At 31.9% G+C, this 26,568-nt stretch overlaps 2 protein-coding genes across 3 annotated transcripts; one reads left to right on the top strand and one right to left on the bottom strand.

The window, feature by feature from the left end:
* LOC126737922 (citramalyl-CoA lyase, mitochondrial-like) lies at positions 1-26,568 on the bottom strand. 2 transcript variants are annotated; one of them, XM_050443017.1, is made up of 8 exons: positions 26,297-26,568; positions 26,097-26,240; positions 25,847-26,044; positions 25,601-25,787; positions 23,739-23,852; positions 23,507-23,685; positions 23,341-23,444; positions 1-195 (listed from the first exon to the last, which is right to left on the bottom strand). In XM_050443017.1, exons 1-7 carry the CDS (start codon positions 26,360-26,362, stop codon positions 23,349-23,351), a joined length of 984 nt encoding a protein of 327 aa, XP_050298974.1. In that variant the 5' UTR covers positions 26,363-26,568; the 3' UTR covers positions 1-195; positions 23,341-23,348. The 2 variants fall into 2 exon arrangements, with proteins under 2 accessions (XP_050298974.1, XP_050298975.1); XM_050443018.1 differs by lacking the exon at positions 1-195 and adding an exon at positions 8,305-8,978.
* Positions 250-21,489, top strand: LOC126737917 (uncharacterized). Its single transcript, XM_050443010.1, has 20 exons — positions 250-427; positions 2,530-2,784; positions 2,847-3,001; positions 3,053-3,175; positions 3,234-3,350; positions 3,407-3,520; positions 3,570-3,686; positions 6,825-6,950; positions 7,006-7,248; positions 10,993-11,701; positions 13,604-14,545; positions 14,598-14,886; positions 17,015-17,206; positions 18,877-19,090; positions 19,148-19,468; positions 19,523-19,731; positions 19,784-19,899; positions 20,092-20,281; positions 20,336-21,118; positions 21,176-21,489. The coding sequence occupies exons 1-20, from the start codon at positions 425-427 to the stop codon at positions 21,427-21,429; spliced, it is 5,472 nt and encodes a 1,823-aa protein (XP_050298967.1). The 5' UTR covers positions 250-424; the 3' UTR covers positions 21,430-21,489.

Here is a 26,568-nt window from a genome sequence, read left to right as displayed (position 1 = left end):
TCATTTAAAAAATTCTTTAATGACTACAAAAAGGGGCAAAAAAATACAAACGAAAAACCCCTTTGTTCAACATTTAGGAACAGATTTTTAAAAACTAATAAACCTTGTAAAATTAACTACGGGATATCTTCTGGATTCAATTACAGCCAAACAATCTTCTTTAACACCCTGTATATTGCATATTTCTTAATCCACCTAAAAAGTGTGTCATTACATTGAAGGCATTTCAAACAAAAATTTAATTAATAAAATAAAACACTTATTAATGAAAATATTATTGGTAAATCATCGGTGTTGCTAAAATTCAAAATAGCTTACCAAGCAACTATAACTGGGTCGAATTCGTATTGCTATCCGGTTAGTTAGAGTTTAAAGTTAATTGGCGTAACATTATTCCAATGTGGTAAAGATAAAGTTTTTGAGAATGGTAAGTAAGAGTTTCTTTAATTTTAAAATAATGTTTTAACTGGGTTACAATTTTTATAAACACATTATTTGAATATTTCAAATGTTTTCTTAAATTTTCATTATTTATCCTAATAATTATGGAATTAGGTTAAGAAAGGGCGTTTCTTTTCTAATAATTTCATATGAAAACGATGTTTGTACCTCAGAAAATTTCTGAGTTGGAGGCAATTTTATTAGCTATGACCCAAGAGTCAGAAAATTTAAAAAATTCTATTCTTTAGTGGACATTTTCGAGAATAACTAAAAAAGTCATTAAAAATATTTCCATAATTATTCTGCACTAATATAGAAATGTTCCTGAGGATGAATTAGAGAGTAAAAAAGTGATTGTATGTTAGGAGTTTACTTATTTAGAGCAGTTTTGGCTGGGACATTTTTTTTCTAATTTTTTAAGTAAATTTTCATTATTTGAAAGAATATTTTAAATAAATAAGTAGAATTCAGGATTCCATGATTTCGAATTAATTTTCTTGTCATGATGAAACAATTGGAATATTTCAGGCATTTGAAGCCATTTATTATTTTATTTTAGGCATTTAACGTATTCATGTTTGTTTTCAATTTCAGGCAATTTGTTATTTTATTCCAGTTATTTATTGTTTTTATACACATTTTCCAGGCACTTGAAGTATTTTCTTAGTTACTTATTTTGTTGGGTATTACGTCATTATTTTAGAAATCACTATCTCTTCCAGGTTTTTGGAACCTTATTTAATACCTTCCAGGCATTTAAATAATTGTTTTCTGTCTTCCAAGCGTTTGCCGTGAAGTTTCATTTGATTTCAAGAATGTAGATGATTTTTTGCGTCACTTGAAATTGTTTTGAATTCCTAGCACGCAAGAAAAAGGATCCAGAAGTCTGAAACTCATAAGAACTTATTCAAATATTTACCTGGAATTACCCCAAAAAAAAGGTTCCGAAAGCCTGGAAGATAGGAAAAATGACTCAAAAGTCTGGAAGTAAATTAAATTTATTTTAATTTGAAATGCCTGGAAGGCATGAAAAATTATTTCAAATGCCTGGAATAAAACAAAAAATATCCCCAAATGTCTGGTCAGGAGAAACCTTTTTGATATAACTTCTATATAAGTATAAAAATGTATTAATTTATATAATTTGTATAAATTTCAACAATTCTCCCCATAGTAAGAAACATGCATTTTTGGCGCCCAACACTGTGTTTATTTCAAATTCTTTTTGTTGAAAAGTTGAGAGAGGGACGTCTAAAAATGTTTTGGAAGGCGTTTTTAGGACTCCTGGCTTTCTTAAAAAATTTGAGTTAGAATTAATCTTGTCAGTTAAGGTCCTAGATAAGCTGATGGCTGATGAACAAGACTTTTATTCATCAGCGGACATTTTGGGTATAGCTTAAAAGCCTCAAGAAATTTTACCATATTCTTTCTATGCTAATAGAAAAAGGTTATTAAGGATGGATTTGAGGGTAAAAACATGATTGTGGGTTAAGGATTTGGGTCGTCAGGGCAGCTTCGGTTTGGGGTATTTTTATGTTAATTTTCCCAGCAAAATTTCATTATTTTGGACAATATGTTCTAATAAATGAGATAAATAGAATATTCTCAAAAAGTTTTAGTAAAAGATAACGCATTTCTTACTTGATAATATCGTATGAGAACGATCCTTGTACTTCAAGGACTCTCTGAGTTAGAGGTAATTTTGTCAACCAGGGTCCAAGAACTAACACATTTCAATTTTTTGAAACGCGTATTGAAACATCAAGATTCGTTTTTATCACCACATAATTTGGCAATTCTGGAAGGGGAAAAATGGTTATTTATGGTCTTTTTTTAACAAATTCAATACCAAAATCAGTATGGGAATTAAAATTATTTTCAAGAAGTATACTCAATCAAGGTCCAAAAACCACCAAACTTATCAATATTTCAATGAAACGTTCCAAGAATATTCAGATTACAAATATACATTAATTCCTAAATGTTTCTAGAAGATAAATAAATATAGGTAAACCTAATTTTCACACCCAGAATTCTTTCCTCCTTTTACTTTAGTATGAGTAATACTGTATTTGTTTGATTTTCCAGAAATTTTACCCACAACTGTTCATCTGGACTTACGTCCTCTTACCGGCCATATGTCTTCTCATAACGCCAGCACTGGTAAGCTGCGTAGCGCGAGCTCAGCACCAGAAAGCGAAGCTGATTACTCACGCATTACAATCCAGAGTTAAGACAGCTGCAAGAATTGCTCGAGGTAGAACACCCAAGTTAGGACAACGAAGCTACACTCTTACCAATGAAATTCGCCCGTTAAAGAGTAGGAATAAAAGAGACGCCACTGTAAGACCTCAAAGAGATTTTATAAAATCCTTTTGTATTTGTATTTTATGATTGTCCTTTAGGATGATACCGAAAGTATGGATATGAGATTGCGAAAAACCCATTGGGACCAGCAAGAAGAGTCCATGGGTCAGCTGCAAAACATGTGGAATATGAAGGACTTTAATAGCATAAACAATGACGCCATGGCTAGGTATAACATGAACGATGAGTTAGGGTAAGGGTGTAAATCTTATAAAAATATAATATTTAATTTTTCATACTTTAGAAACGAAGACTTGCTTGGAAGTCCGAGAATTCCTAACAACAATCCAAATACCAAAAACGAACTTGGAGGTGCGTTCTTTAGAAGAAACGTTTACGATGAAATGATGGAGAGCAGTGACATGAGGTAAAGAAGTTCAACTAGGCATATGTTCTACAAAATAGACATTATTTGCATATTTTAGGGAAGCTAAATCATCGGAAGTAAGACCCGGACAAAAACTGCTAAAGAGACAGATAAGGATGGAAGATAATTTGGGACGTAACGTTATTGACGATGTTATTGGACAAGAGCCTGCAAGGTGTCACATTTTAATATTAAGCAACCGAATCCCAGTTTTTTAAATTACATTTTTAGGCCGTCTTTTGCTCGATCACCTCAGCCCACATTCCTTTTATTAAAACAGAAAAAGAAGAAACTATTTGGACATAAGGACGACTATCCGGCATACGGACAATATGGATATTACAGGTAAATTGGACTATTTATAATTTATTTTATCTAACGTAAATAATTTAAGCGGTCCACCTGTGAAACATGGATACTCCTATCAGCCTCCTCCTCCACCACATTATTATAATTCTGGATATGGTTATGGGAGAAGTTCCGAGCATAATGAAGAGAGACCACTTCTAGGGTAAAACCATTTATCAAATTAGTTTAAAGCTTTTACAGGGCGGATTGTGGCTATTTCTTGAGTACTAGGGGCGTAATTGAAAGGTCAATAAATCAATTTTAATTTTGTTCGGAAAATGTCAGCTTAAGGTACCTTTTTCCTAACATAATTGAAAACCTTGAAATATTTTCCATTGTTTTGGTCAAATACTCAGTGACGTACCGACCGTCATAAAGTAGGAGTAGAAAAAATATGATTGCCTAAATAACTATAACTTTTAAAACACTTATACGATTTTGTTAAATTTTGGCTTGTTTGAACGTGAAATGAAAGTACTTTGAAACATTGCAGTAGTATGCGAAAGTTTTTAGTGAAGTTGATATGAGTTGATATACGGGTATGCCACTTGGTATTAATAATTATTAGCTCTCTTTTATTTATTTGGCATTAACTCATCATTGTTTTAAAGTATCACTCACTTCAAGTTATGTAAAAATAATGAAATCATAATACTAAAAAAGTTAAAAACTTTAAAAATGTTCAAAGTGTCAATTTTGTCCCTACAAAGGGTAGCATCTATTTATATTTCGAGTAAGGTAAAGAAACTTTTTCATTTGGAAATTTCAGTTTGGCATGTGATCAGTTTATTCTTTATATGATAAGGTGATTCTTTAAATTATTATTTTAATGTTAATTTTAAATAAATTTAGAATCCTTACGTACTTTTAATGTATTTTATTTTTGCCTACTGCTGTCAAAAGGCTATGAGTGGTAGTTAGACGGACAGTTCAGACAACACTTTAATCCGAGAAAATAATAACGAATAATTAACTATATTTGAACGTTATTTGATGCTATAAAGTGTTTTTTATCGATTCTTATAAATACACAAACCAATCATGTTTGTTGTTTAAATTACCAAAATTTTAAGCAACTTTTTAATAATTCGCTAAAATAGTATCATAAATTGATGGCCTTGTTGCGGGAACAGTTGGGACGCGTCAACTCTCCATAGACTACCTCGCCGTTGCTCTTTTATGATGTGCGAAACAAGGACGGAGCGTCATAGTAGCGGAACGTCCGAACTGGTCTGCAATTTTTTTGTTATATTCTGTATTTCTGGAAAAGTGTTTTTTTTCATTTCAGTTTCGCGTGTGATAAGTGGATCATAGCTGAGCTATTTTGGTCCCAAGAGAGGAAAATAATATTTTAATAAAAATTGAGGTTTACCAGAAATTCGAAATCTTTTTTTTCTCGTTTTCAGGCTTTTGTCGTAATTTTTACACATTACAAGAATTTATTTTTTTCCTCTTTTTCCAGACTTTTGACGTCACTTTTAAGTGTATAAATTCTACGTCAGCTATTAAAAAAAATATATATATATTTTTACAGGCTCTTAAAAGGATTTTTTTTTAGTATTCCGGGAATTATAAATATTTTTTTCCCGTTTTCTCGGTTTTTGACGTGAGTTTTACGTCTTCCGGAAATTAAAAAAAAACTAATTCTTCCAGGCTCTTCCAAGAGCTATTTTTTTAATGCTTTTGAGGTAATTGTATTCGTTTTTCACCTTCGTTACTTTAACGTAATTTTTTATACGTTTTCCAAATATTGAAATTGTTTTTCTCGTTTTGCAGTCTTTTATCGGAAATTTTAGGACTTGGATGAGAACGAAATATTGTAATTTTCTGTATTTTCCAGGTATTGAAAATATTTCTTCTTTTTTATTTTATAAAGGTTCTTGTAAAAATTCTTTCTATTTTTCCAAACCCTTAATTCATTAATTTTTTATGTTTTCCAGGAGTTGTAAAAAAGAATTCTTCCAGGCTATTGGGAGACTTTGATTTTCTATACTCCAGAGATTGAAAATATATTTTCTCTATTTTTCCAGGATTTGCTCGTTTTTTGTCTTTGACGTTTGTTTCCAGAAAATGGAAATAATTTTTCCGCTTGCCACGCTTTTAACGTAATGTTTACGTTTTTCATAATTTAGAAAAAATAATCCAATTCTTCTAGGCTCTTGAGAGGGTTTTTTATATATGACGCAATTTTATCAGGTTTTCCAGGTATAGGATTTTTTTTGCTTTCCAGGCTTTTGAGGTAACTTTTACGTCTTTCAAAAATTAGATAAAAAATAATTCTGTTCTTCCAGGCTCTCGGGTGTAATGTTGAATGTCTGACAATTTTATTGATTTTTCTAAATCATGTTCTGAAAGAGCTTGGTGCAAGGATACATGATAGGGATAAAGTTTAAATTCTTTCAAAATTCTGTGCAAACAGTGAAAGATGAATAATTTTTAGATGAAGTGAAATTTCTCTTATGCTTAAATACGGTACAGCTTCAACGTATGCAAGAACGTTTATAACATTAACTTCATGTTTTCTTACCAGACTCCTTTTAATTGGAACACGAAGAGACCTAATTGTAATTAAATTAAGATTATGAGGTTTAAATGAAATTATATATTTATTATAACTCAGAATTTTGGTTATTTAATTTGGTCATTAGTCCGAAAAAAAGAGGTGATGAATATACAAAGGATACCCAATAATCTGACATGCCCATATTAACCGTCAATAACTTTTATTATAACGGTAAATTATACTATACCGTGCCATCTTAATTTTTGTAAAAAAACTTGTACTTTTTGTACTTGCATTTCACTTGTAAAAAAACATTTAGAAGTGTAATGCAAGTACTTGAACATAAAAATAATTTCCAACATTTTTCCTTGGTCACTTTTATAATATCAAAAAGAATTCCAATGACAACATTGACAGTCCCCGAGATACAGCCGCAATCCGCTTTTGGTGAAACACTCTGTACATTTAGTTTTTATTTATTAATGACTTCACAGATTCTTGAGGATGGGCTTCGGGGTAGAAACGGGGTCGTGAATAAGAAAAATAAGCCAGACATACCTGAATTGTTTTTCATTCCCCTCAAAATATTCCTGGCAGGGTTGGAAAAAATCACTTTTGAAAATTCAATTTTTTGGAAAGAATTATAAAAAAAACGGATTTTCTCGATTTATAACCCAATTAGATTTTTGTTTTTTAATATAATATCCATCATTATCAGAGAAATGTTCATAGATATTTTAAAAAATTCTTAGAAAAATATCGTATGCGAGTAACACAAAAATTAAAATTTAATTTTAGAGCCCAGGAGCATATAGACGTCAATTTTAACCCACCTCAAGAAAAACCTGTTGAAAAAACCGATGATGACCAACCCAAAGACCCTCATGAGGGACACAACCATCAAACCTCCGAAGAAGTACTCCGGTAAGTTTAGGAAACTCTATTAACCACTCACACTAAATCTAATTTTTCTTTTTAGTTGTGAACTAGGTGACGAAATTGCCAAGAAACTTGAGCTGGACGATTATAGTTCAGGAAATAATTATTACGATAGGGCAGTGGATCATATCAATGAAATAAACCATAAGCTGGGGGATCTTGTTAAGTCGGTTGACCCAACACATTTAATCAAGCCTAAGAAGGAAGTAAAAATAGAGCCACACGTAACTTTTCTTGAAACCCTTCCAGCGTATGGTGAGGAAAACGGTATAGGACATACAAAGTAAGAATCCCTTTATGAGACTTTTCTGTATCAAACAAAAGTACAAAAACATGTTACCTATTAAGTAAAATCCCAGATGCTTATCACAAGTCCCTGTTAGGTGTAAAACGTCAAAAAATTAGCATTTACTTAGTAAACTGACAGTAAATCACAAAACAGCTTTACCACCAACTAAAACTCTTTATTTTATTCTCACAGGTGTTTCGCTAACGATGTTAGCATCTTCAGAATAAGAAAAAAATTAAACTAAAACTACTTGTATATACACATATAAGTGTGTATGCTCTAAACTCTAAAATGCACACTTTTTTAACAAAACTCACTTTTAGACAAACTGACTTAAGGCTACTTTAAATCAGTATATAATTCACTCCACAGTGATTTTTAAAGAAACATGTTTGAGGCTATTAAACAAAAATATACTGGCAAGTTTTCTTCACTAAATAAAAAACCAAAAAAAAGTTGGAAGAGTCCGAAGGATAAAGTACAAAAATAAAAATCAATTAATATCGTTGAAAATCAGTCCTTTCAGTCTTTTAATGAGAAAAAACTTGATGTTCTTAATAAGGGTTTTAACTTTGCACCAGCTTCAAACTGCAAAAACAACCTGGGGAAGATTATAACAAGTGTTAAACCATCAATTCAATCAAATCTGAAGAAAATCTTAGCAAATCGAAAAACACATCAGGTTCTAACATTATTAAATGACAGAGAGAAAAAGATTGTTTCTATTTAAAAACTGACAAAGGAAACAAGGTTGTTATTTTAGACAAAGCAAAATATTTTAAATGAGTTAATGATCATCCATATAAAAAAATAACAATCCTTTATCAAAAATTGCCTAGCAAGATAAAACAGCATTAAATGATTGCAAAAACCTCGTTTCCTCTTATAAATAAATAGATAAATTCGAGTAACGACCAAACAATTCCAAAATTATACTGTTTCCCCAACTTACAACATTTCAAAGTTTTTGTTAAAGCAATTTGAGAGTTTTTCAATCAAAAACAGTCAAAGGTTAATAATTTAATTCAAAGTGAAGATAAAATTCTTGCTTCTTTCAAGGTGTCTTAATTGTTTCCAAGCATTCCTGTACCAGAAAATTTTGAATATCTGATGGAACTTTTGGAAGGTAATGAGGAATAATTAAATTAACAAAACTTTGCACAAATTATTTTTCAATACAACAATTCGTGTTATGAATAACTCGAGGGTACATCCATGGGCTCTTCATGAACCTTTGAAATTATAGACAAGTTTTACAGGGGAATTCTTTTCTCCACAAATAAAATGCCAATTCCAATGTCATTTCGACGCATTTCGGCCATGTTCTTGCCATTATCAGACTAGAGAGTTATTAATTGTCTTCATACGTTCAGAAAACATAACAAATAAATTTATTATCATGATTCTGGAAATTTTTCATCCCCAAATTATAGTTTAATTGCCTGAAATAAAGCAATAATTTAGTCCAGGCATTCTTCTTTGCTTTTAAAATTGTCATTTCCCTACAATTTTGTGCTCTTTTAAGTTTTTTTGGGATCATTGTACCCTCAAAGAAGAATTCAACCCCAAGTGCCTGGAATAAAGTAAAAATTTGTTCCAGGCCCCCTCTTTTCCTTTAAAGTATAATTGAGCCCAACTGCCTGGAAGAAATAACTTAATAACATGATTTCTGGACGTTTCTGACTCCCAACTTGTCAGCTCAACCTCGGAACAACCCCGATTGCCTAAAATAAAGCAATAATTTAGTCCAGGCGTATCTCTTTCTTTTTAAAATTGCTACGTCCCTACAATTTTGTACTCTTTTAACCTGATTTGTGGATTATAGTACCCTCAAAAAAGAATTCAACTCCAAGTGCCTGGAATAAAGCAACAATTCACCCATATCAGGGACCCTTCTTTACCTTTAAAATACAAATATTGAGCCCAACTGCCTGGAATAAATAATTTATTAACAGGTATTCTGGACGTTTCTCAACTTACAGCTCAACCAGGACTACCCGGAATAAAGCGATAAATTAGTCCAGGCAGTCATTTTCCTACAATTTTGTGTCTTTTTAACCCCACTTCTATACCATTGGTACCTTCAAAGAAGAATTTGTCTTTTAAATGACAATATCCAATATCTACAAATGTCCCTACAATAATAATTATTAGGAGTGTTTTGATTATAATCTATACGATGACACCGTATCAAAAATGTTACAAGGTTATCTCTTCTATTTCTAGTTGGTTTTTCTATATTAATACAAGATAACAAATCGCCATAAGCCAACTTAGCATTAACTAACGTTAGATATAGATAATTAATAGTTTATTAATAGGTTAAAAAAATAACACTTTTGATCATCATAATAAAATTTATTAACAGAATAATTGGAATCAAATTAAAAAGCGTGGGGTGCTCGATATATTAAATATGACAATAATTCTATTAGCAACTATCTATGAGAGAAGAGTTATGAAAATGAAGTAAAATGCACCACATGATTTTCACTTTTATTTGAATTATTCTGTTAATAACCGAATTTTATTATAATTTTTATTTGAGGTAATTCATTACAAAAGATTGTCCGACCTTCTACTACTGTAATAAAAACTCTTTGTAATTAAAAATTATTTTCTACTTTTTAGTTTGATTAGCAATAAAAATGTGTAAGCTATTATTTATTAATCCTGGCAGTCCTAATAAGGATAATGGGAATCTTTTATCAAATTATTGCTATTGCATTGTCATTGGTCCTTGATATAAGTTGATCAAACTTTTAGAAACCAGTGAAAATTAAGCTCAAAGATTTCGTTACATACATACATATATACAACCCCGAGCTAATATAAGCGTGTTAATATTAAGCAAGATATGTCTTTTTTTTAGTATAATTTTTAGAAGTGGATTTATAATGCCAGAATAGTCATGATCAAGTATTCTTTCACCTAATACAAATGCATTCGTAAGATATGTTGATGTAAATGTACTCAGTAAATGTTTTCAATCCATTTTTTATTCACCTTTGAACAAGAAACAAATAACCAACGTCCATTCTCAGATACTTTTGTCATCAAAAATAATAATCGCTTAGAATTTATATTTATAAAGAAGAAAAAAATACTTCTAGATACATAACTAGCGACTCTAACCATTGTTTTGAAACATAAAATAGCAAGCGTGCATTATTTTGGTACATATTCTGGTCTCATTTCCTCTAAGTAATAACATATTTAATAAAGAAAAAGATTAATGATTATGACGAAAGGATTATTGATAAAAGCTGATTAAAAGATAAATGTAAAGTTAATCTTAAAAAGTCATTTAAAAAAGATGAAAATAAGCAAGAATCTTGACAAGAGACTTTGATCGGGTTTTTAAAGAGTTATATCTAAGAATGTCTATCAAGGTTCAGCCAAATTAATAAATCTTTTTGGAAACCCAGAAGATAAAATAAATGAAAAGTCCAAGATGCATAAGATTAATTGCAACGATTGTGATAAGAAGTATATAGGGCAAATAAGAAGATCAATTAATGTCAGATTTAAAGAACATATACCACAAGAGTTTTGTTAGTGGTAAAACTATCTTGTGATTTGAGTTTCACACCAACAATAGGACTAAAAAGTTTCATTCATTTTGTTAAAAAAAGACGGTACGACATGTTTGTTATCAAATTAAATTTTAGATTTAATACCATGTATAAATAAAAAACAGAAATTTTTACTTAAAACTATCAATTATATTCCATCTAGATCCGCACTAGAAAAGTCAGCCAGTCCAACCTTCAATCACGCCCACAGCTTTTCACACTCTCATACATTCACCCACAACCACCTTAAGAACCTGCATCCGATCTCTTATAATAATCATGGACACGCACAAGCCAATGCTCACGCACAAGCAAATGCTCATGCACAAGCGAATGCTCATGCACAAGCGAATGCACATGCACAAGCGAATGCACACGCAGAAGCAAGCGCACATCAAGGCTCAGGATACGTACATCCAGCTACATCTAATGCCCAAACATATGCCTCGTCTGGAGTTCAAAGCGGGTTCATTCAACCCACCCATTATCAAGCAAATGCCCACTCAGAAGCACAGGCTAAAGCCCTCACTAACACTCAAGTTATTCCGGTACATGAGGATTTGAATGGATGGCCGGTAAATGCACAATCGGCAGCACAAGCTCAAGCAACGTCTGGAGGACAAAGTGCTTTTGTGCCAACATTTGCCGCAAACGCTCATGCTAACTCTCAAGCATTTAATGATGGACATGGTCTTGGACATGGAGGAGGAGCATTCAGCCAAGCAGAGGCGAATGCACAAACGCATGGTTTCGCACAATCGAATGCTCAAGCCAAGGCGTTTAGTGGCAGTGGAGGAGGCTTTTCTGGATTTGGAAGTGGAGCGCAAGCTAATGCTGAAGCTTCTGCTCAGACAGGACAGCAGTATTTTCAAGTAAGTTTTACTGGTAGAAATTATCTATTGGCAGAAGAAGTGCAAGAGGGTTATGACGTGTTTTTAAATTAGTATCCTTATGCAGCTTTCTGACATTTTATGTCTGCAAGTCATTTTGAAGTATTTTTTTACCTCTTTTATGGATTTATAGTGATTTCTTGTATTTCTTCTAGACATTGAATTGAATTTTCAATTTTATTCCAGGCTTTTGAAATGATTTATTATTTTAACGAAATAATTTTTCATATGTTTTAAAGTAATTTCTAGTTTCAATACAGGCATTTCACTTGATTTTTACCAGAGATTGGGAATATTTTGTGTTTTTGCGTTTTTTTATTTTATTCCAGGCATTTAGTGTGTTCCAAGAGTTGGTAATAATTTTCCATATTTTTTGAGGCATTTGAGGTAATTTTCCCAGAGAATGTGAATATTTTTCCACTTTTTCTAATTTTTAAAAATAATTTTTGAAATTTTTTAGACTTTTAAAATAAATTTGAATTTTACTCTAAACATTTCAATTTCTGTAAAAAAAAAGTCAAATTTAATTCATTATACTTTTAGAGCTTTTTTTAAATTTTTTGTTCCGTTCCTGGCTTTTTTTTATATCAGGCATTTGACTTAACTTTTGGGGTCATAGAAGTCATTTCTATTCCAGGCTTTTAAAGACATTTTTTTATTTTTTTTTATTGATTTTATTTCAGGTATTTAGTGACCCTTACATAAGTTTGTAATAATTTTTTCATATTTTGTAGGCATTTAAAGTAATCCATTCATCATTCATAAATTATGAAAATATTTTTGCACTCTGATTTTTTAAAGCAAATTTTTATCCAGTCTTCTAGAAATTGGAAATAATTCCCCAAATTTTTCAGATATTTAAAGTAAATTTGAATTTTACTCTAGACATTTAAAATTCTTCTAAAAAAGTCAAGTTTATCTCATTATAATTTAAGAGATTTTTTTTCCTCTGTTCCTGGCTTTTTCATGTCCTTAATATTATGCATACTGCATAATTTACATATATACCAATATTTTTTTTTGTAATTTATCACAAAAACTTCAGACACATGACGTCTACAGAAACATGAATAATTTTTATAATATGTTATAAAATCCCGTCTACTGACAAACACATTTAAATTATACCTTAAAATGCATACAACTTAAATGGATACGAGTATTTTTTTATATTTTTCTTAAATAACCTTATGTGAATATTGCATGCCTGGAAAAATATTAATAATATTTACAAAATAACAACAAGTTCTTAAGTATTAAATCTAATTATAACCTGAGAGAATCAAATTTATTGTACAGAAACCCCAAGTAAAAATAATTTTGATTTTATATAAATTGTCAAACTAAAAAAAAATAATTTTTTATTCCAGGCTTTTAAAGATTTTTTTTTATTTTATTCCCGGCATTTAGTGTGTTCCAAGAGTTGGTAATAATTTTCCATTATTTGTAGGCAGTTACTTTTCAAAACTTTTTCCTCTATTCCTGGCTTTTGTATGTCTTCCAGGCATTTGACTAAACCTTTAGGATCATAGAAGTCATTTTTATATATAATTAATCTAATTTTTTTTCTACGACTTAGTAATAATTTTCCTAGAGATTGGGAATATGTTTGCGCTTTTTCCAGGTTTTCCGAATTGTTTTTATGTCTTCCAGGAATTTTTTTTATAATTTTTATTGTCTCCATGCATCTTAAGCCAGCTTAAGCTTGTCCCATCGTTTCTAATTTTATAGTGGGTAAATAAAATTTTTTTAGCAAACTCATTGTAGTCTTTAGTTTGAAATTTTTTATGAATTCCCTTATATGTATTATGCCTTGCGGCAGCATTAAACGAAATTTAAAAACATCCTAAAACTTTGCACCTTTATGGGTTTTTATTTTTTTAGACAATTGGCCCGATCCCATTTGTCCGAGCCTCTGAAGTTGCAAATGAAGTTGTTGCCAAACCAAAAGAGTCATTCGTGATGCCTCATCTTCACGAAATGCCAGTTCATCAGCTACTGCAAGATATGGAAACAGGTTCTGAATTAATGAGAGCCAATAGTGATGATCAAACGGATCCAAATGAGACAGATGGCGCAGCCCTACAAATGGGTGAAAATACACGAAAAAAGCGAGACCTTAATTTACCAATTTTACAGTTGCCCTTTGGACTTTCAACGCATCACGATTCAACACAAGATGCCCTAGGGGGACTTAATTTGGCCTCTAATATAGTGCACGCCAGTTTAAACAATAACCCCCTATTACAGAAAAATCATGATAATATTGAGCACTCTGGAAATTCTATGGATTTTGCAAAGGGAATCGTGGAATCCAGTTTAGGCAGTAGTAAAGTCCTGCATGATAAAGGCGATGATTTAAACACTGAAAAGACAACGGAGAAAATAAATTCATTGGAAGACACTAAAGATGTGGTTTTTAACGGGATTTCATCCATATCTAACTTGGTTGGTTCTAGTATCAGAACTAAAAATCATGCCAATGACAGCCATATAATGTCTGCTTTGCCTAATCACCATAATGGCACTAAAAATGTGGAAAAGTTAAAAAGTAACATAAATACCACAAATTTAACACAAAAACTGAATAAAACCAATGAGCCAGAAACAACTGAACCTCTAGCAGATGCTACACTAGGATCTCCCAATCCGATAAAAAATATTGAAAAAACAGAAGACGCAGCTTCTGAGCAACCTGTAACAAACACTGAAAAGCAGAGTACCGAAAAAAGCGAATTCCAAAGTAATGACAACGCAAATTCTGTGACTAGCAATACGCCGCTAAGCTCTTTACCTGTTTTGGCTTCAACGGAAATGGACCAGAGCGTAAGTAATTCATTTTCAGAACTAGTAAATGTTCACGATATTCAATTTTCAGATCTTAGGACTAACCCCAGACGAAATCGAGGATATCCAGTTTTCCATTCCGGACAATGCCACCACCGAATCAGCAACGGAAAATCTGGATCAAGAAACAACGATTTCAGGGATTTTAGGAGCAAAACACGTAGTAGATCCTTTGGCAAGTTTGGAAGCGGAGATGGACGCACTTACTGAAGAGGAAAAGAAAACATTCATCAAACAAGAAATGAAACTGATATCTGAAATTGTTCGAGAATCTTTGCAGAACAATAAGGATCTTATAAGAGAAATGGCTGAAACATCAGGTATGTGTTATCGTTCAACTTGTTTAATATTTAATAGCAATTCAATAGCAAGTTAACCACATCAATTCTTGATTTATAAGAGGCTCAAAGATGCTTGGTTTTGTTCTTAAGAAATTGCCAGTATTGTTCATTGAGGGCTTCCAGATTGGTCTACTGTGGGTTAGTGAGGCCTGTTTTCAAATACTGTTCAGTTGTGAGTGATATAATGCTGATGACTCCCAAATATACATACCTCTGAGCTGCGAAAATTATTTAAATACAGTGCAAGAAAAGCTGAATTTAGACTTATTAAACCTAAATGCTTGGGCAGAGAATCATAACCTTAAGTTGAATGCTACTAAATCAAAAATTCTGATAATGTCGGCAAATAATTTATTGAGGGAAAATATAAAAAATACCATTTCTATTGAAATAAATGATACACAAATCCCAATAGTAGCAGAAGCAAAAAACTTGGGTATAATTTTCGACCAATACATGGGCTTCGAATCCCATGTTAAAAACAAAATTAAAGCTGCATATCTAAGATTAAGGCAGCTTTATAAAATAAAAACATTCCTCACCCCAAAACAGAAATATGTACTTTGCGAAAGTCTGGTTTTGTCTTTGTTCGATTATGGGGACGTAATTTATGGAGATTCCTTATCTGTAAGCACCAAAAAGGCTATTCAAAAAGTTCAAAATTCCTGCATAAGATTGGCATATAACATTCCATATAGACATCACATAACACCGTATCTTAACGCTAATCAAATTCTTAATATGAATAATAGAAGACTACTGCACATGTTTGTATACAGAGTCATAAAAAGAGGACAACCGGCATATTTAAGACACCAGCTTCAAGAATTTGTCCATTCTCATGTAACTCGAAATAATGATTTTATTGTACCTATCCACAGATCAGCAGCTTTTAGGCGTTCTTAAATTTGTTGCAGTTCAGATATGGAACAGTCTCTCTCAAGAACTAAAGGAATTACCTCTCCAAAGCTTTTTTAAACAAATCAAATTAAAAATACTTTTGGGTCAAAATAATAATTGATTTTGTTTTTTTGTTTGTGTACTTGCAAAAAAAAAACAGTTTTTCGTGTTTCCGACTAGTTTCGCCAGTTCATCTGCATTTCTCTGCATGCCGGTCCCCCTTCTCGCTTTCTCGCATCAGCTCTGGCTCCCTATCTAAGCTGGTCCCATTCCCCATTGAGGGTATATAACTTCATGAGTGTGCATGTCTTTTTTTTATTAATATTTTTCTTAGTGGTTTTTCTTGATTTTTATGTTTTTACATTCCTATTCAAATATAGGTTCTTTTAATTTTGTCTCATAAATATTTAAAATGTATTGCAACTGGAATGTAAATAGTTGTTTAAGGTCTTTAAAAGGGTTGTCTCACTGGTACTACAGTTTACTGATGGTGCAGGCAAACGGTTGTTTTAATCGAGATACACTCCTATTTGTCATAATAAAATAAGTGAACACAAAAATGTAACTTGAATGTAAAACTGACAAATAAAATCTTTTTGTATTTGTATTTGTGAGGTCCACATATACAAATTTGCTTGGGACGTGTTCAACATAAATTTCTTAGAGTATGTGCTTTTAGGGAGGGTATTAGAATGGAGAAACATGATTACAGGAGTGATGGAACAATGGTTAAGCTTCATTAGTGCTTTCACTTAGTGCTGGCAGAGAGATATTTGGTATACTGTTTATGTTTAAATTTGTTAATGGCATGTTGGACTGTCCTATTCTCTTAAATTCAATTGGTGTTAATGTACCGTACCAACGACTAAGACACCAGCCAATATTCTATATTCCCTTTCATAGAACCTTGTATGGTGTAAATAATCCTATTGATAGGAATTTAACCCTGATAAATAATCTTAATTTTGATGTATTTAATTCATCTTTAAATGAATTGAGGGATTATCTTGTTCATAATAATTAAGGTTATATAATTAGAAGGAAATCCTACTAGTAGGTCTTATTTAATCATTAATAATAATTAACATATGTTAAACATATTATGTTTTATTATTAATGATTAAATAAGACCTACTAGTAGGATTTCCTTCTATTTTTTGTTTTCTCATTAGTATATCAATTTATTTTTTGTTATTTGTTATTTCAGAACCAGAAAGATCGGTGAGTTCGCCTAATATTATCCGGGCCTTTCCAAGCGCTAGAAGTCACGAGGAGTTTATTAGACGTAGACGTGCTGCCAAAGAGAACGAAGCCTTCGATGCCATCCTTGGGGCACACAGAGAAAAAGTACAAAATATACAAAATCAAGCCACTGACGATGGAGACTTATTAATGATAAGTAAGATGTAAATAATATCTAGAGGGTGTTCTCAAATTATCTCTTAATATATTACTTAATTCTTCATTAACAGCCTGTATATATATATATATATATATCCTTTCAAATGACCTTTTTAATATGTACACTGTGTCCCATTTTGGATGAGATTGCAGGGTATCTCTGTCATTTTTTTTAAGATATAGCTTTGCGGTTTTCGCGACAACTTTAATATTTTTCAAATTTTTGCAATTTTTTTTCTAAATACACTAATGTATCACAATCTAATGGAAACTAAGTCCGAGTCAATATAAATCTATATAAAAAAAAATCTCATTACGTTTCCAGAAAGATGTCAGCTATCTCAGGTTACGATATTCCGGTTAAAATCCAATCTTTTAAATTATGGCTGCTATTCAAAACCTAGGCAACCTCATGTTGAAAAAAATGAAGGTGACGAAATAATTGTTTTAGCGTGTGTGAAGGCAGGATCCCAAATTTAGAAAAAAAGAGGGAGATGTAGGAATTTCAAAAACAACGTATTCGAGAATTCCTGGCAATCCATTTAAACTACTAACATTTTCTAATTGGTTTTTAATCAAAACTAGTGAAGATCCGGATTTTGCAAAAAAGGTAATAAGCAAGCAGCGGCATATTTAATAGGCAAAATACGATAGTGAAAAAAAAGTCAATACTTGCAGTGCAGTCATCGATTAAGGTATAAAATGAAAATCTTGCAGTCTCTGAGCACTTATTTATTAAACATTCAGTTAAAAAAAAACATTAATAATAAATAGAGTTTTTTGACATGGAATCAAACCCTGGGGCGTATATCTGATAACAATTTGAAACCTTTTATCCCCTGATGATGGACGCCATTGTGTCCGAAACATGTCGAGAATTTAAAAAAACTGAATGTTTAATAAATAAGAGGGGAACTGAAGGATTTTCATTTTACCTTAAAATAAAAGATGTTGGTATCAAGAAAACCAACATATTACTTTTGAACGACAGCAACAAGACCAATTTGGTTTTTGAGTTTTTTTTTAATTTAATGTAATGTATATCTGCACTGAGAATTTTTTTCTTTTCAACATTTTTAAGTTTATGTAAAGAGTAATATTTTGAGTATATGTTTAAAATATTATTAAATAAATAGGTTTAAATCACATGGCATTTTAAAGAAGTAATAATGAAATGCGTGTGTAAAAAAATACCAAATTCATGCCCAATCTTAAAAACAGTGCTCGAAAAAAATGTTTAAATACGCCACCGACTTTTATATAAAAAGATCTATTATAAGCAGTTTCAATTATTTTTCTATTAAGATAGAAAAATATTGTATAAGTACAGGGTCTGAGAAATTATAACATCTCAAAAAGTGAACATTTTCGTTTTCGCCCTGTATTTCAGGAACAAAAGTACTCGGAATACTTATTTCTGTTTGTGGCTTTAAAAGTTGTGCAAATAAAGGCCGATACAGGGCCGCGAAAACAGCAAAGCTCTATCTGAAAAAATAACAGAGATACCCTGCAATCTCCTCCAAAATGGGACACAGTGTACTACTCTAATGTCGTGTGTACAAAAACATGCAACAAAGATTACTTTAGTACCATCCTTTAAGATACCTCAGACTGAGATGGGAATATATGTACGTGCATGGATTTTTTTCTTTTTAAACATCACTTTAGGTTTCATTGGAGACAGTATGATAAAAGATCTGGAAAAGAGAAGAAACCACACATTAACTACTAATTCAACGAAAGTCAAGCGATCTCTTCCAAATTTCGACCCCAATCTGACTCCAATTACGAGATTAGTCAACGAACCTAATACCAAGATCGACGCAACTAAAACTATGGAAAACATTGGCTCGATTGTAAGACATACCTTTGAAAGTCCTAAGTAAGTACTAAAGCATTCAGATTTGGGGGTTTATAAAACAACTTTCCCATATTTTAGAGCTCCCATGTACCATGTAAGAAACATGCTAGGCAATACTAAAAACACTGTGATGTCTGCGATTAAAATACCGCCACATAATTTACTGGTGCCCTCGGAATATAAGATCGTGCAGCATTCTGAACCCAATAACTCACTTCTTGGGGATATTAATGAAAAAATGTTAATAGAAAGAAGTGGATCGGAGCAATCAGATCAGGCTTCGGAAAACACCTTTGGTATTACAGATACTTTCCAAAAAATCGGAGGAATCGTTAAGAGCAGCGTTGACAGTGGAAAAAACGTTTTTATCCACGCCAACGATATGGCGGCAGATGCTAAGTAATGCTTAACCATTAAAATCGGCTCTATTTAATTACATAACAATCTTTTTAGAAATGTAGTGCATTCGATCAAAGAATCCGCTCCAAAACTGGCAAACCCCGGCCAAATTCCAGTTTTTATTGCCAGATCCGCTTTGCCCTCACCGGACTTATTAAAGGCAAAAACAATTATTTTAGCCCCAAGATTACTTGAAGCAAAAGAAAACGTTTTAGGGGCACAGCCTCAAAGTGATCAGTTTGTCGGAGTGGGACGACTTATGGGTACGATTTTTCTGCTCTCTTAAAAATCAAGAAAAACACGTTATCGTTTTAGATTCAGTAGGTGTGTCCAAACCCGAAGATGCCAACTTTAAATGGAACCAAATTGCCATGCAGCCAGTTAAGATGCAGGAGTCAAACTTTGTTCAACAAACTTTAGAGAATGAAGAGGTAAAATACCCACGTTTAGCTTGTAGACTAATTAATAATCTGAAAATACATTAATCATTCGTCTAAGGTTGGTTATGGCAGAAATTTGATTTGTTCCTAAAAAACATCTCATTTTCAAATTTCTTAGGGACCTAATGAGTAGAAAATTGAAAAATTGTCTCTGCATAACCGATTTTTTCAACTGCTTTTCAGAATTCTCCTGTAGTTGGGACCACTTTAAGTGAGGAAGCAGATTCAATCCTTGACGCATTGGAAAAAGCCAAAGCAGCAGCCGATACGAAAGAATATTTCGAAATATTAACTGACGTACAAAAAAAAGTACAAGTTTGGTCCAAAAGGCGCCAAGAAGTGCAAGCACTGATTGAAGCCAATAGAAACAAAAGTATTATTAAAAAATAAAATTGAATTAAATCTAATCTTAATTATTAATTTTTAGCTTCAACAACCCCTAAACCTGATAGTGTAATGGAGGGTAGTACAGAAGTCGCCAAAACGTCTGCGGATGATTTAACCACTAAAACACCTGAAACTAATTCTGAAGGTAATTTGGAAACAGGATTAACTTCCGAACTACCTCCTAATACTGATCAAGTTGTGGGTTCATCAAAGATGGAGGCCACCGTAAAACATATATTTAAGAACACCGGCACGGATTTGCCCCCTGAGGCATTTAAAGCCTTCGCAGACGATTTGCCCATTAAGAAACCTCAAAAACCTAAATATGTCCACAAACCAATTGATACTAAAGATAATGTGGGAGTTGCTTTAGCGTCTGAAACAGCACTCAACTCCCCTATTAGTGATCCAACAGTGGGATCACCTATAATAGAAGCCACCGTTGAAGATATTTTCAAAAAAACCGGCACAGATTTGCCTCCTGAAGTCTTTAAAGCCTTTGCCGATGATTTACCAATTAAGAAACCACAGAGGCCAAAATATGTCCACAAACCAACTAATTCTGAGGAAAATGTGGGACTGGCTTTGCCGTCCGAATTAGAGAAACCATTCATGGGACAGGTCTCCAATGATAACCTCAATAGTTTCTTTGAGGAAAACGGCGATAGATCCTCGGAAATCGGAGGGCAAAATAAAACAAAATCGGCGCAAGAACCTGCGCATCCCACTGTTGATATTCCTCAATCGGCACTGAACTATCAAATTCCAATTGGACTACTTTTGGGAAAGAATGAACCAAAGGACTTTGAGGAGACCGAAAGAGGTGATTTATCTAGTAAAAAAAAAAGTTTATATAGTTTTACGTTAATGTTTGTTCTAGACATTCAGCCCATCATTTCAGAATCTAAGGAGAATGAAGCAAGAACCAGTATGGTGGTACCAAAGAGGCAAATGCAGCCATTTATGGGAAGGTTAGACAAAAATGAAGTTCACAGCTACCTAAACCGGTTCAATAATAACCTTCCAACTGATGAATATGATTTAGAGGGAAGATACGATTTAGAAGGGAGAGAGGAAGCCCCTTTTAAAGAGCTATTATTTCAACCAGAAGAAGAGGATTATAACATGTTTTAGATTAGGATATTATAATATTTTTTATGATTGTTTTCTTAATAAATGGGGTGATGAATTGTATATTTACATACTTTTTTGTTAATACATAATTTAGAGTGTCACTTTTTTTATGGTTCCAAGGGTGGAGTAATGATTTTGTTGCGGGAACTGATAAACTACTGCAAAAGCCATTGATAACATTTTTTAAAGTAATTTTTTATATGTTCCAAGTAACTTTGTCCCAAGAAAGTTGCTTTAAAGTATAATTGTTAGCTCCACATATTTGAAATTATTCGTTTTGTTCTCCAGTCAATTGAAGAAAATTTTCCAGATTAAAAAAATATTTCATTCCAGGGATTTGAGGTAATTTTTTATATTTTGCAAAGACTAAGAGTCATTTTATATGCGTCCCAGATATTTGAAATAAATTTTCATGTTGTCCAGACATTTGAAGTAATTTTTCATGTTATTTCTGGTATTCTGGAGGTAATTTAACAAGTCTTTTCAAGATTTGAATCAATTTTCCAAATTTGTCAGGTAATTTTTCATTTTTTTCTCAATATTTGTCATATAGTTTCCCGTAGTTTCTACAATTTTTGAGTTCATTTTAAAGAGTCAACTTTGAAAAAAAAACAATCTATAGACTGTCAATTTGGTTTTAGAAATAACAAATGTTCAACATTGGCAATAGATAGACTTAAACAAAACAACACAGAAAGATGGGAATTGGAAATTCTTGTATATGCGTCTTTTTATGACCTCACCAAAGCATTTGATTGTGTCCCTCATAAAATCCTTGTCGGGAAATTAAAATTATACCATCTGGATGTTAATAGTGTGAGACTAATTGAGTCATACCTTTAAGGTAATTGTCAATATGTTGATTTTATGAACAGTGTATCAACTGAGAGGAGCATGGGTCCATGGTGTTCCACAAATTTCTGTCCTGGTCCTCTGCGGTTCCTCACATACATTAATGATCTTTCTAACGTTCAACATTTTAAATCTTTGCAGATGAGAGTAATAATGTTATTAGGTACTCCGTTTCTCATCCTGTGTTGGACATGATAAGCGACAGCAATAAAAATATTCTTGAATAGTTAAAAGCCAATAGGCCTAAATGCATGGAAGACCAACAAGTTAAACTTTAGCTTAAAAACAAATTCACTTAATATACCAGTTGTATATACTTTTCATGATAAGGTCCTTTAGGGCTATTACGTTCTTGTCCTCTACTTTGTCTGTCTACCATGGTTACTTTTCTGTAAATATCTGCTATGCAATTCTGTATTGGGGCCATTCTAGCTATGCACAAGAAATCTTTAAGCCTCAACGGAGATGTATGAGGATTATGGTTGGCCTGAAGTATAGGGATAGTTGTAGGCAGTACTTAAGAGACCTAAATTTTCTTGCGCCTACATCTGCTTCAATACTTGGTCTATATTGTTAATAACGTCTGACAGTTTAGAACTTATTCAGATATACACCCTTACAACACCAGACATAATAGAAATATTATCACATATTATCACAGGCTCTCTTGAACCAGACGAGTCCAGTGTTTTAATGTTATTCCAGTCCATATAAGAAATCTTTAAGCCCAGATATATTTTAGGAAAATTACATTTGGTAAATGGTTCCTTTTATTCTTTTGAGGAATACTTGGAAAGCAATTTTAATTTTCTTTGATTGATTATTCTGTATGAAAGTTTGTTCTCTTAAAGCTGTTGTGTTTGGATTTTAATGTGTAATAATATAGATTTCTACTGTTTTATATTTATTCCTAGCCATTAGACTTATTACATCTTAACTTGTACAAACACATAGTGTATTAATAAATATTTGATTTCATTTGATTCTTTGCATCTTCCAGGCACTTTTTAACAGATTACACTTTTAAATATTTGCAATAAGACCAAACATTATAATTACCTTAATTACTATTGGTATTTTTTCAACTGGGCCAGCTTTACAATATTCTCGGCTTGCCTCATTGTTGGCATATCAATCATGCTTCCCCTATAGGTAAATGCACCCTAAAATTCATGTTTTTTATAATTATTTTACTATGATATTTTAAATTTCTTAAATAATATACTTTTCCTTCTTTTTGATGCTTCTTAAAGCTTTCCAATAACCCAGTGGCCCACTCAATTTGTGTTGCAGTTGGTAAAAATGATTCTTGTACTACAGGAACTTGTCCGGGATGGATAACTTGCTTTCCTGTATAACCCATTTTCATTCCTTGTTCGCATTGAGCTTTCAAGCCTTCCAAGTCTTAAGAAAATACTGTTTTTAGTGTTAAAGAAGTAGAATGGCAATAAAAGTACCTTTGTATTTTATATGGACCATGTCAATAGCTTGAAGTTTAAAGGCTTTGGCCACTAGAACTAATTTTTGTCTAGCATATAGTACTTCTGTGCACTCTTCGCTTTTGATTGCTCCTGAAAAAGGCATAAAGTTTTTACTATAGAGGGCTTAACTTTAAGGAATTATATCTTGAGTATTTTTAATATTTTGCAGTCAAAATGCAAGAACTCCTAAGAATTATAATAATTTACATGGTGAAGTACTAGGACACTGTAGGGCACTGTACTAGGACCCCTACTTTTCAATGTTTATATAAATGCAGTGAATGATATAAAAACTCCTGGCAAAGTAATATCCTATGCAGATGATACAGGAATTATATTTATTGGAGACACATGGCAAGAGGCAAAAGTTAAGTTTCAAGAAGGTCTATCATTAATCAAAAATTTTTTCGACACCTTTATATTGTCACTAAATCCAAAAAAATCTAAATATATAGCATTTTCCATAAACAGTTCAAATAGACTAAACTTACAAAATATTATTGTAAACAATATTAATGAACCAATTGCACAGGTAAACTCTATAAAATATTTGGGAGTCCATATAGACAAACATCTAAAATGGGATATACACATTGATTATTTAACAAAAAAGATAAAGGCACTCTTACATAAATTTTATTTATTAAGGGAAATTTTGTGCAGAAAACTCATTGTGTTGATCTATAAAGCTCTCGTGGAACCCCTATTAAGGTATGGGATATTGATTTGAGGTGGGGCATATGAAAACAGTCTAAAAAATCTTAAAACAATACAAAACTCAATAGTAAAGATAATGTTAAAGAGACCTAGGTTATTTTCAACAAAGCAATTATATAATTCTGAAATACAAGATTTGAAAACTCTTTTTATAACAACCTGTTGCTCTTATATTCATAAATTCTATGGTAAACAAAGTATAATAAACCATAGACACCAAACCCGAGCTAATAAACATCAGCAAATTATACTACCTTATATGATTCGAGATTTTAGTCAACATTCGGCAGTATTTTTAGCTCCAAAATTTTATAACCGTCTCCCAGAAAATGTCAAACAACAGAAATACTTCAAAAAGTTTAATGAATATGCCCTAAGTTATATATTAGGAAACAAAAGAAAATTTTGTTGATTGATCATAAGTGCTTGTATCAATATTCTGCTTTTCACCAAACTTTTTATTTTCTTACTTGATAGCAATCACAACATCTCAGTATGGACATTTAATCAATTATTTATTTTGTTTCAAATATTATAGGTTTTAGGTACCAAAGACTAGAAAATTCTGTAAAATACTACATAATACCTTTGTAGGTAAAATGTATATGTGTATATAGTATATGAATCTTTTTTTTTCTCTTTTTATCGTTTTTATTGTCTGGTTTTTGATTTTTGTTATGTAGTTTTGGGTAAACTTATTTAAAATGTTAAATATTGTGAACTAATTTATATAACGGCTAGTCTGCTAAGGGTAACAACATTGATATATTAGAATTTTTGAATTGTTTCTTCCATAGCACATACAGATACTCTGGTATCTAGGTGCTTTATATTCTTAGAATTGTAATATTTTATATTGAAGTTGAATATATTGAACTATTAAACTATTGAACTATTGAAGTATTCTTGTGCTTGTAAAGTGTAAATTTATTAGATGATAACTCTTTAAGCAAGGCAGCTTAATTGGAACAATTTTGAATTTTATATTTAGGTAATATAGCATTGATGAAAAGATTTTGAAACAGGCTCACCTAAGCATTTTCACATCTATATTATTTGATGAAACTTATCACATCTTACAGTTTGTTACATATTTAACTGATATCCTATATAGAACTTACCCAAACTTGCGTAAAGGTCATCTCCACCAAAAACCAAACTGACTGGCAAAAATTTACCAACATTTGCCAATTTATCTGCCATCTTACAGATATCGACAATATTTAAGAATGCTCCGGCTGATTCAATATAAATTATCAAGTTTACCCTAGCGTCCCCTTGTAAAAGCTTGCCAGATTCTTCTGAAAACTACATTTATTCCCTTTGCCTATAATACATTAACTGGTGATTATGAAATGATTACTTACAAGTTTAATATCCTCAGGACATTCCACTTTAGGTACCAAAACTGTATCGGGCAAATGACTGGCAGTCAAACATGATTTGAGGTCCTCTTTCCATATAGGGATGTCAAGAGAATTTATTCTTACTCCTAAGTCATAATCCCTGTCTCGTTTTGGTTTTTCTTTGTTAAGGAAAGAATGGATAAGTTCTCGAGCTTCAGTCTGCAAATACTAATGTTAATAAACTATGCATCAACATGTTTAAGTTTATTACCTTTTTATTAGCAGCTACACCATCCTCACAATCTAAAGCGATACAATCCACGTCTATAGTAAATGATTTCTGTATCTTTTTTGGATCATCTCCAGGCACATACATGAGAGCTCGCCTCGGCATGCTGTAATATCTCAATGAAAACTTTATCAAGTATAAATTTGGCACTTTTATATTGTTTATTAGTAATTAGAACTTACTTCTTCATAGGCAAGCCTTGGTTTTACAGCTCTGAAGAGATTATATGATAATTTACTCCAGGTCATTTTGATTATTGAATTTTATGTTATTTAGAGGATTTTGATATTGAACTAAATAAGCCAACAAAGCAATATCACTGTAAGAGAATATATATAAATTATATCCACGCTTGCTTATTTTATTTTATGGAATTTAAAGAGACATAACATTTATTATTTATTTTAAATGTAAATAAACAAGACTATGCTAGTTCAAACAAGTTCAACAAATC

Source organism: Anthonomus grandis, chromosome 6, assembly GCF_022605725.1.
Source record: "Anthonomus grandis grandis chromosome 6, icAntGran1.3, whole genome shotgun sequence".
NCBI lineage: Eukaryota > Metazoa > Arthropoda > Insecta > Coleoptera > Curculionidae > Anthonomus > Anthonomus grandis.
The sequence above is the reverse complement of the archived record's forward strand: the minus strand, read 5'-3'. Positions and strand labels throughout refer to the sequence as shown.

What these genes read in the sequence shown, in the direction of transcription:
- LOC126737917 (XM_050443010.1), top strand. An exon ending in CATACCTTTGAAAGTCCTAA is followed by an intron (nt 19,091 to 19,147) that starts GTAAGTACTAAA and finishes CCCATATTTTAG; the next exon opens with AGCTCCCATGTACCATGTAA. An exon ending in CTTTGAGGAGACCGAAAGAG is followed by an intron (nt 21,119 to 21,175) that starts GTGATTTATCTA and finishes TGTTTGTTCTAG; the next exon opens with ACATTCAGCCCATCATTTCA.
- LOC126737922 (XM_050443017.1), bottom strand. Translation starts at nt 26,362, where the DNA reads ATGACCTGGAGTAAATTATCATATAATCTCTTCAGAGCTGTAAAACCA. An exon ending in CAAGGCTTGCCTATGAAGAA is followed by an intron (nt 26,241 to 26,296) that starts GTAAGTTCTAAT and finishes TACTTGATAAAG; the next exon opens with TTTTCATTGAGATATTACAG. An exon ending in AGCATCAAAAAGAAGGAAAA is followed by an intron (nt 23,445 to 23,506) that starts GTATATTATTTA and finishes CATGAATTTTAG; the next exon opens with GGTGCATTTACCTATAGGGG.